This window comes from Procambarus clarkii, chromosome 22 (assembly GCF_040958095.1).
Source record: "Procambarus clarkii isolate CNS0578487 chromosome 22, FALCON_Pclarkii_2.0, whole genome shotgun sequence".
NCBI lineage: Eukaryota > Metazoa > Arthropoda > Malacostraca > Decapoda > Cambaridae > Procambarus > Procambarus clarkii.
In genome coordinates, this window is record NC_091171.1 from 31,198,079 (window position 1) to 31,209,935 (window position 11,857).

The 11,857-nt window shown below is 39.2% G+C and overlaps 1 protein-coding gene across 1 annotated transcript; it reads right to left on the bottom strand.

The window, feature by feature from the left end:
• Positions 1–7,167: 7,167 nt before the first annotated feature.
• On the bottom strand, positions 7,168–11,709 carry LOC123758611 (uncharacterized). The gene is made up of 2 exons (XM_045743065.2): positions 10,631–11,709; positions 7,168–8,537 (listed from the first exon to the last, which is right to left on the bottom strand). The coding sequence occupies exon 2, from the start codon at positions 8,524–8,526 to the stop codon at positions 7,645–7,647; it is 882 nt and encodes a 293-aa protein (XP_045599021.2). The 5' UTR covers positions 8,527–8,537; positions 10,631–11,709; the 3' UTR covers positions 7,168–7,644.
• Positions 11,710–11,857: the final 148 nt, after the last annotated feature.

Here is an 11,857-nt window from a genome sequence, read left to right on the forward strand (position 1 = left end):
GTTTGTATTAAAAAAAAAAAAAAATTGTGTGTGCATGTAAAAATGGTATAACTCGAGGCTTAATCTTTTTCAACAATAATAGTGGAAGGATACACAGTACTCACCTAGATGTGCTTGCGAGGATTGAGCTTTGGCTCTTTGGTCCCGCCTCTCAACTGTCAGTCAACTGGGGTACAGATTTTTGAGCTTATTATTATTACTGTATAATCAAATCTACATTTGAAACTGTGTATGGAGTCTGCCTCAACCACATCACTGCTTAATGCATTCCATTTGTTAACTACTTTGTTGACAACACAACAGTGTGTGTTGTCATGTGGTGAAGGAAATATCCATCAAGGAGAAGCCTTTATTATATAACATGTTTTCTGTAATAAAACCCTACTTGGTGCATTACTTCAATACTTGTACAGCAGATGTTAATGATAAGATGAAATGAGAGGTCTCATTATTGTTCTAGCGAGTCCGAAATCTTAAGATAAATGTATATGTGCTCAAGTTATGACTAAAAACACAATAATGGCTTTAATGTTATTTAAGCTATATACAGGGTATATTGCTTAATATATTCTGACCCCAGCCCAATATTCTGACACCAGCGGTATAAACACCAGTGACATAACTAGTTGGAGAGAAGGGAATGTGAGTATGGGCATCTGCCCGACATTATCTCTTCCATTGCACCCCAGACTTCATTGCTAATATATAACTGATGATCTACCTACCTACCTGTTTTTGTTGGTAGGTAGACTTACCTGATAATTTCGAGGATCAAGAGAGACTGGACGTCCTGGTTGCTGGTCTGATCAACCAGGCTGTTTGATGCAGCTGCTCACAGTCTGATTGATCAGGTATTCTTTGAATGTGCTTGTCGAGTTCTCTTTTGAACACTGCAAGATGTCGGCCAGTTATACCCCCATATGTGTAGGGAAAGTGTGTTGAAAAAGTCTTGGGCCTTTGATGATGATTGAGTTCTCTCTCAGCATGCCTATTGTACCTCAGCTTTTTAGTGGGGCTATTTTACATATCCTGTCATGCTTTTTTTTTTTTTTTTTTTTTTTTTTTTTTTTGTAGATTTGGAACCAGTTCTCCTAATATTATTCAAGTGTAAATTATTATGTATTTCTCCCAGCTGCACTTTATGGAATACAAATTTAAAAATTTTAGTCCCAATAATTTAGATGTTTTATTGAGTGGATTTTAACAGTAAAAGATCACATCAATTTCTTCAGCTTTGAATGGGGTTGTTAGTGTGCAACAATATTCCACTGTAGAGAGCACTAATGTCTTAAAAAGTATAATTGGCATGGCATCTCTTGTTTGGAAGGTCCTTTGCCCTCCCTATCCAGCCCGTTGTCGTCGTGAGGGGGCCTGGTAGGCGGCTGCCGGAGTGTGATGCTCCATGGGTCAGTCCTCTGTCCTTTTGAGGCCTTATGCTCCTGCTGCTGTCTTCTCCAATTGTGCTGGATATCTTTTCCTTTTCCTTGTGTTTCACTTTTCTCCCCCCCCCCCCTTCTCTTCTCCTTTCTAATTGTCATTTCCCACCAACCTTTTGCCAGTCTTGATTATTCTTTCGGACTACTTCTGTTTTGACACCCGGGTGTTTGGGGAGGCATACTCTCACCCGTAGAATTGTGGTACCCAATGTCGCGAGCGAGGGGACCCTTTTATTGTCAATCCTCCTTTCGTCACTGAACCTAATCTCGATCTCGACATTGGCCGTTTCTTATCTCTAATAGATTTAAGACAGTTGAGTTTTGCTGGGTTCCCAGCCATATTGGTCTCTCTTTAAATGAGCGTGCGGATGCTGCTGCTAGGGAAGCTATCCACACTTATCCCATCTCCAGTAAAGGTATTCGTTATTCTGACTTTTACCCATTTATTCATTCCTCCATCCTTGTCCATTGGCAGGGTTGTTGGTCTTCAGTTACTGGTAACAAACTGCGTATTCTTAAAGAGTAGTGTGTCCCTGTGGCCTTCTTCCTACCACCATGACTGGTGGTGGGAAACGGCTTTGGCAATGTTGCGTATTGCCCACGCGCGCTTAACGCGCAAACGCTTAATGGAGCGCCATCCTGCTCCTTATTGTCCTAACTGCATTGTCCCTTTTACAGGTGTGCAATATCCTTGTTGAATAGCCTGACTTTTAGGACGAGCGTGTGTCTTACTTCCCGACCGCCCCTCGCGGCCACTTGTTCCTCAATAGAATTCTTGGTGAATCGGATACTTTTGATATCGTTCACTTTATGCGTTTCAGTTCTCATATTGGCATCCTCAGTGATATTTAGCGCCCTCTGATTATCCCGCACATTTGATGGCAGCTACATAGCCTTCCCGGCTTGGTGCCTTCTATCATAATTACTTACTTGGAAGGTCCTGTTTATTGAACCTGTAATTTTTGTGACAGTAACGTTGTTCTTTAAAAGTGAGGTCTTCTGACATGATTACTCCTTAATCTTTTACATTAGTTTTTATTTCAATGGTGTAGTTTGACTGTACAGTGGGGCCACGATTTACAATGGTAATCCATTCCCAGGCATATCGTAATTCAAAAAGATTTTTCCCATAAGAAATAAAAGTAATTGAATTCGTTCCACACCCTTAAAAATACATTTTATACTGAATACAATTTTTTCCCTAACTACAATACAGTACATATGTTTATCTTACCTTTATGGAGGACTCTTGATGGTGTATGGAAGATGGTGAGGAAGGGGAGGAGGAGAGGTGTTATTGTTTGGAAGGGGAGTCCCCTTCCATTATAACATCAGGCAGTGAGGACTTCTCTGGGGTACACACTCTGGCACGTTTTGCCTGCATACCACTAGGGCCTGCTTCTGGCTCACTGCTTGATTTTCTCGCTAGAAATCGTTCCATTGGAGATTGTTTTTCCCTTCTTTGCAACACTTGTCTGTAGTGAGACATTACATTGTCATTAAAAAGAGCAATGCAATGCAGGGGATGAGTCACAATAACGTGGCTGAAGAATGTTGACAAGACCACACACTAGAAGGTGAAGGGACGACGTTTCGGTCCGTCCTGGACCATTCTCAAGTCGATTGTGACTTGAGAATGGTCCAGGACGGACCGAAACGTCGTTGTCCCTTCACCTTCACCCTTGAATAGGATAATATTCAGAGATTGAAAATGGGAAATAGATTCACGGAAGATGAAAAGGAAATGTGTGAAACACTAAACGAAAAGTTCCAAAGTGTGTTTGTACAAAATGAAATCTTTAGGGAACCAGATACAATAAGAATTCCAGAGAACAACATAGAACACATAGAGGTGTCTAGAGACGAAGTGGAAAAAATGCTCAAGGAGCTCGGTAAGAACAAAGCAGCTGGCCCAGATGGCGTTTCACCATGGGTTCTGAGAGAATGTGCATCTGAGCTCAGCATTCCACTTCACCTGATCTTTCAGGCATCCCTGTGTACAGGAATCGTAGCAGACGGGTGGAAACAGGCTAACATAGTTCCAATCTACAAAAGTGGCAGCAGGGAAGACCCCCTCAATTATAGACCTGTATCATTGACAAGTGTAATAGTGAAAGTATTGGAAAAACTAATCAAAACTAAATGGGTAGAACACCTAGAGAGAAATGATATAATATCAGACAGACAGTATGGTTTTCGATCTGGAAGATCCTGTGTATCGAATTTACTCAGTTTCTATGATCGAGCCACAGAGATATTACAAGAAAGAGATGGTTGGGTTGACTGCATCTATCTGGACCTAAAAAAGGCTTTCGACAGAGTTCCACATAAGAGGTTGTTCTGGAAACTGGAAAATATTGGAGGGGTGACAGGTAAGCTTCTATCATGGATGAAAAATTTTCTGACTGATAGAAAAATGAGGGCAGTAATCAGAGGCAATGTATCAGAATGGAGAAATGTCACAAGTGGAGTACCACAGGGTTCAGTTCTTGCACCAGTGATGTTTATTGTGTACATAAATGATCTACCAGTTGGTATACAGAATTATATGAACATGTTTGCTGATGATGCTAAGATAATAGGAAGGATAAGAAATTTAGATGACTGTCATGCCCTTCAAAAAGACCTGGACAAAATAAGTATATGGAGCACCACTTGGCAAATGGAATTTAATGTTAATAAATGTCATGTTATGGAATGTGGAATAGGAGAACATAGACCCCACACAACCTATATATTATGTGAGAAATCTTTAAAGAATTCTGATAAAGAAAGAGATCTAGGAGTGGTTCTAGGTAGAAAACTATCACCTGAGGACCACATAAAGAATATTGTGCAAGGAGCCTATGCTATGCTTTCTAACTTCAGAATTGCATTTAAATACATGGATGGCGATATACTAAAGAAATTGTTCATGACTTTTGTTAGGCCAAAGCTAGAATATGCAGCTGTTGTGTGGTGCCCATATCTTAAGAAGCACATCAACAAACTGGAAAAGGTGCAAAGACATGCTACTAAGTGGCTCCCAGAACTGAAGGGCAAGAGCTACGAGGAGAGGTTAGAAGCATTAAATATGCCAAAACTAGAAGACAGAAGAAAAAGAGGTGATATGATCACTACATACAAAATAGTAACAGGAATTGACAAAATCGACAGGGAAGACTTCCTGAGACCTGGAACTTCAAGAACAAGAGGTCATAGATTTAAACTAGCTAAACACAGATGCCGAAGAAATATAAGAAAATTCACCTTCGCAAATAGAGTGGTAGACGGTTGGAACAAGTTAAGTGAGAAGGTGGTGGAGGCCAAGACCGTCAGTAGTTTCAAAGCGTTATATGACAAAGAGTGCTGGGAAGACGGGACACCACGAGCGTAGCTCTCATCCTGTAACTACACTTAGGTAATTACACTTAGGTAATTACCTAGTGTGTGGTCTAGTCAACATCAATGCAATGGCCTGTTACAGCTTTATCTGGGTGATTCTTTTCAGCAAAACTTTGCAGTTCTTCCCGTACTGCACACATTTTCTCAATTAACGAGGAAGAGATATCCTCTAATGCCGCCGCCGCCTCCTCCTCTGAAGATTTGTTGTACTGCCTAGCTTGTTCAACAACACGAGTATCATTTTCATGTTTACGAATTTGACATTTGAAACTGACATTTGCTAAAGACAGGTCCAAATAGGGAGGTACTGTACTGGACAGTGATCTTGCCAAACAGACCTGAAACCCAAACAACTTCCGACTTCTCAGCTAGCTAAGCTTTCTTTCATAGATCATGTTATTCCCAACTGGTATATATATCCCATTGTTCTGGATAAAGTAAAAGAATGATATAGCAATGTTTACAAAAACAACATTCTGGAACAGTTATTATGAAGAAGTGTAGTATGTCATCATCTGCTGGAAAAGCAAGTTCATCTACTACAGTCCCAGCTGAAAGATGTAGCTGCCCTAAGCGTGTACCTTATAATAAAGATGTCTGCATCTTTTGCCAGGAAACAAAATCAAAGATCCTTCATGAAGTTTGGACATTAATGCAGTAGCATATGATATGAAGTATCATCTTTCATGTTGGGTTCTGCTACAGTAAGGAGCTGAAAATGTAAGGAGAAATTTGAAAGTTCCTCACGTGAACTTGGCAGGGTAATTGCAGAATATAATGCAAAACTTCTCTACATTATTCAGAATCAGGAATTATGGACATGAAACGGTTAAACAAACCATGATACACTTATACCACACACATCAAGAGCACATTATGTGAATGATATGAGTTTATGCTGATGCTCCAGCCAGAATATAAGTTCCCAACCAAGTATGGGTGGAAGGAGGAAGAGTGAAGGCTGTCACCCATATAGTGCCTTGATCCTCCTACACTACAACCTATCCTATTGCTGATAAAATGCTCATGTCAGAAGGGAAGCACCACTGGGAGATGTAGCTGCCTCAGTGGAAATTTACCATACCTTGAGGTGCTTCCGGGGCTTAGCATCCCCGCGGCCCGGTCGACGCCCATGCCCACAACCTGTGTCGTTGTGGTGAATGTGGTAACAGCAGAGGATATAAAACGCCAGACAGTGTAGGTACAGACTAAGAGAATGTGTCTGATGAAAACAGTCACTAGTAATATGTTAAAGGCATTCTTACAAAGAAAGCAATCTTCATAATTAACATGTATGTTATTCTACTTTCATAATGTTCTGAACTGCTGTATTTTTTAATGTGGCCACATATGTTCTTTTTGGTGCAAATGAAGACCAAAAGAATGACTTAAAAGTATAATTAAAATTTTGCTTCCATATTATCATAAAAATCGGCATTAATTTAAATGAAAAATTCTGTTAAAGGTCCACAATTCATATAAATACTCATGTTTCATAAAAAAATGCTACCTGCATATGGATCCTTTGGATGCCTAAAATAATACTACATATTGTAACTTCCTTTGTTGTCATTTTTGTGCCTATACTTAGCCATATTTGATGCTTTTTGGCAAAAATCTAATTTATTATTACATAAAAATCTTACAAAAAAAAATGCCAAACCCATTGGTCCTCTTTAGAACATCATTCTCTACAACACCAAAACAATAGTGTAACTTTTAACGCTTTGTGCGCACAGAATTACATATCGACCCCCACTATCTTCCCTGCCAAGGAACTGACTGGAAAATAGAGATCAGCAGCAGGGTGAACCAAAGATGATGGGTGTGGGGCCCACCACAGCTGGAGCTATGGACCACAATCTTCCATCACACTGACTCAAGGACATGGTCAAACATGGACCCAAGTTTTAGAAATGAGTTCATTTACAATATGCATTGTCCATTAATGATTGGGGGCCCTGGAGCAAAGGAATACCACCTACCAGGGCAATGAGACAGGCTGAGTGCTAGCCGGTTCAGGTAAGGGTGTGTCGTTCCAAGTGGGGCTCCCTCTTTTCAGCAGGGAAGTCCTGTATTAATCATTCTCCAACACTGGTGCAAATACCTTTTCCTCCCTTGTCCCAACCAGGCCACCCAAACCTATCTTTGAGATCAGCCCCACATGGGATACCCCTCCAGTAGGTAGTCCTATGTCCAAAACAGATACCTTATATGGTTTATTTGCAATGTAAATTGCAGAGAGGGGGCCAAGGTAACCCCACCAACCCCCAGGGAGTTGTGTGTGAGCTCCCTCCCAACAAGGTGAAACCCTTAAGGGAGCAACTCCACCAAGGTAAGTTAAAAATTTTCTTAACCTTTCTATTTTATTTCTGTGAAGATGCTGTCATAAGGAATTTTTTTATTGTATGTGGAAATATGAATTAGGTTACTTGTGGTACAAGAAAATGGTAAGTTTTTAAAACAAAATTGTCATGAATTATAAGAAATTTAGCTAATTCAAATGTCCACATGATTAAGGTTACTTGAATTAGCAAGTTGCAACACAATTTACAGTAAAGTGCATTTCCACCAATGCCTATTTGATTCCTCACATTTAGTGATATGCTCAAGGCCACTGTTATTCTTTCCCTCTAAATACTTGTGCTCTCACATTACAATTCAAATAAATAACCCAACCCATACGTCACATTCCTGAACTATTAAGCTGTGACTTGGTAAGGGTCCAGGATGGGACAAAATGATGTAATTTTCATTTCTTTTCATAGTTTGGATTGGTTTATTTATTTTCAGCCATGTTATTATGATATTCTCTGCCTACAGTTTAATCTTCACTAGAGGTGTCATTTTGCTCCATTCTCTTCCAAACGGTGACATGAGCATTTCCAATTTCTGCAAATCGGCGACACCGTGGAACATAATATGACATATTTCTTTCTTCTTCTAGTGTCCAAAATGGTTCCAAGCATTTTTTTAATAAAGAAGGAGTCAAACATTCTCCCTCTCCTCCCAGGAATTCTTCTGGCCCATTCCTCCAATTATATACATCTGATATTACCAATAACCCTCCACTGCCTACATAATGTCCAATTTCTTCCAAAAATCTTTTTGGGTTATGCATGTCTGTAAGAACATTTGAGACTACAACACAATTAAATTGGCCACAGTTATATGAGAGAGTACAAGCATCCTCATCCCAGAATATTACACGTTCCCTAGAAGCCGTGTCTGGCACTCTTATGCAGTGGAAAGAGATGTGTTTTCCGCCTTCACTTGGGAATGGAGACCCAATCTCTCCGAACTGCTTCAACTGTTGCGCAGCTATAGTCATGGAATAGCTCACATCTGTTCCCACCACTTCCCTGAAATGGCTACTGAGGTGAAATGAGAGGGCACCCGGCCCACTGCCAACATCCATGACACGTCCTTTTGTCACTTGGTACTTGTCACATACATCACTGCAGAAATGAGCCAACCGCAGGTGGTAGTTCTCGGCATCCTTTGAAATAATTTCCTTTAGCAACGGTAATTCTTCTAAGCTTTCATAATGATGAATCAGTTGTTGCTGAACTTCCTTTAGTTGATTGTATCGATCTGTGTAGGTCTTCATGATTTCTTGAGCATGATGCCATTTGTACAAGGCCCAAACAGCAATGCCAGAAGTGATTACCGCTGCACCTGACAGCATGCCCAGTGTTAGTGCCATCGCTGATGATTCTGAAATAAGTTCAGATACAACTACCTGTTCATTATGTTTGTAAAGCTGCCTACAAACTACAGTACTTGCTAATGAATGCAATATTTTTGGTATGAAATTTATGAACAAAAATTGCCATGCCTCTAATACAGTATATCAAGATTGGAGCTAGTGTCATAGATGTGAAGTCCCTAGTTAGTACTGTACTGTATAATGAAACACTCAAATTTTTCTTCACAAAATATTCATGTAATTAGGTAATTATCAGGAGAAAGCACTAAGCCATTATGACTATATTAGAAATACTGTATTCTTGTAAAATAGGGGTGTCTTTTGTAAAGGTTCATTTTATATTACAGCAAATATGGTACTGTATGTGGAATTCAAAATATGAAATGCTTTTTAAATATTAACAATATATTTTAATGCGTATTAAAAACAAATAAATCCATCACCATAAAAAAGTCATAAACCAAAGTTGTTCTTTAAGACATTTTCTTACATCTCGTGCCTCTGTTCATCTTACAGTAAATAAGTGCCTGGGAGTCGGGGGCAACTGTGGTAGCTTGGGCCTAGTGGCGATGTTTTTAAACCTAACAGGCTACATGTCCTTGACTATGGGAAATCATTACAGGCATTTCTGGATGTGGTAGCTGGATACCAGTGACTACCCTATTAGGTTAACTGACTCTACCCTACTCGGTTAGATAAGCTTAGAATGTGGGGCAAGGATTGATTAGGTTAAATAGATTAAACTATTTCTATAAAATATAAAAATGACAAGATCTTAACAGAAGCTGGAAGGTGTACATTTTCCTTAAATTTGTGGAAGAAAACATATACAGTACACTATTACTATAAGCCCATAGCAGGCCAGTTAATCCAGAAATTGGTAATAACTATACCCACTGGTTTCTCAAATCAACCATTTTTAAGTGACAACTCTGAGGAAGCACTTTAGTCACACAAATTAGTAGATAGGTAAGGTTGATAATTAGGAGAACACATTAAGCTAGTGTGACAGCATTGGAAAGGATATGAGGATAATGAGCTGGGATATGAAGACGGAGTCAAGAAATAGTGCTCAACCACTTGGGCCATTTAGAGATTGAGTGCTAACCCTGCAAGAAGTGAGTCTATTCCTCTACTGATCAAAGTAAACAGTGGGACACTAATGTGGATGTTTCCCTTTTATTTTAGTGCCAATTGTAATACATGATATTTGGCAGTAAGAAGTGGTGAATAGGCAAGTGTCTTTTTAATATCCTTTGTGGGGGAACAGGATTAACACTATCACAAACCAGATATGATGGGGCTCATCTCATTGAGACCTTTAAAATACTGTACTGAAATTTGATGATATTAATCCAGACTACTTTAAAAGGTCAAAAGTAATACATACAAGGGGTAATAGCTTAAAGCTCAACAAGCCACAATGTAAGACAAAACAGGAATTGCTTTTTCACTAATAGAATATTATATCTGGATTCTACTACCTGCCAAAGCTATAAATACTAAGACATTACTTCAGTTAAATATTAAAGTAGAAAAAATCCTTTGGAAACAATGAAGTGATCTTTGACAAGTCATCAGCTTCCTATCACCACCGAAGCCACTAAAAATTATAGCCCTCGGTAAATTCGCGTAAGAGTAACTAACGTTCTTTCACTATACTGTATTGCTCTTATATTTTCTCCAGGCTCCAGCCTCCAACACCATGAAAGCAGAAAATCTGTTAATAATGACTATCAAATGTTTTTATTTAAATTATGTTATTCAGTAATAGGATATCCCCATTTGTTTTTTAGGGAGAACAGTGAAACTCTGTAATACAGTAATAGGGAAATCTTTGACAAGCTGAAAGCTTACTGTCCTTGCTGAGACCACTAGAGATGGTGATCCTCAGGTAAATTTAAGTAAGTAATTTGTTAAAATTGCATTGGTAGGATAAAAATAAAACATACAAAATAATTATAATATCAATTATTTTAGTATGTTCTTTACTGGTATTCAATATATTTACCTAAGGATTGACGGGTTCTTTTGAATCAAGATTAATTTATGCAAATCTACTAAAATTTGGATAATTTATGACATATACAGACAAACTTACACTTCTTCGCAAAATGATGTGTAGCGTAGCTTAATTGATGTTCTTATGCTTTATTCTTCTCAATGGTACAATATATGCAATTTCTATCATCAGCTCCTTTATGATTATGCTCACACATACAACAGGAAAGTCTTTTTTCTTATGATGAACCCATATGTGCAGCTGGAAGGTTCACTTCCTGATGGAGTGACACAAGCCAGCTGATTATGTGAACATTTAGCAGTGATGGATGGACATTGTGCTGATGATGGCTAACAATCAATGGCAGGAGTTGATTGATAGCAGTTAATAATCTCACCAACCCATTATACCTTCTTGCAAATAAATTATTTATTATTATTCTACATTGGCAGTAGTTGGTCACGTTTTAGTGGATGTTTGGAGTTGACAACTGACAGTTGATAATTCTTGTTTGTAAGGACTAATGGAGTTTGTTGATTTAGAGGCTTGTTGTAGGCGGTATTGATTTAACAAGTACTGGATGTGCCCCGGTGTTCCCTTGTAGGGTCAAATTCAAACACTTGCATTTACATACTTGTCACCTATCGATATATACTTAACGTGTCATATGACAGATAAACACTTGTAGGCAGATGCTTAGTGAGCTAATGGCGTCGCCTGTGAAGGCGAGCAACACAAAGCCACCCCGCACACAAAACTAACGCAGGTGTCTAATGATGTCCAATTGGAAAACAATTTTTTTTTCCGACAAAGCAGGAACCAGAGGCCCGCCACGCCCTGAGAGTACAACAGTTCACCAAGACCTTCCAACTTCCGGTACCCTTCGGCCAACCTGGCGCCGTACACAATCTCAGCCCAAAAATACAGTTATCGCTTCCCAGTGATCTCGGGCGATAAATGTACCAGGCGTCGTATCAATCCGGCCCTTTAAAAAGGAATATTTGACGACAGTATCGAGACCCACTGGTCTAAATCGCATCACTTGTTCTGGTGGTCCCAAGCTCAGCAGGCGTCCAGACACCCGCACGTCGTCAAGGTTGTATTCAGCTGAGGGGCGCCGCGACGGCTGCAGTGTTGATAGTCACTTCAACTCCCGGGTCTGGCGTCCCGGTTTCTATGATGTCTGACGGTTCAAAAAAAATAAAAATGTGTAAATTTATTTAAATATATTGACAAATATGAACATTATATAATTATAATGATATTATATACCAAAACACATAATACAACTTCACCTATTAACATTTTTAGAGTTTGCAAAATAGA

What these genes read in the sequence shown, in the direction of transcription:
- LOC123758611 (XM_045743065.2), bottom strand. Translation starts at nt 8,526, where the DNA reads ATGGCACTAACACTGGGCATGCTGTCAGGTGCAGCGGTAATCACTTCT.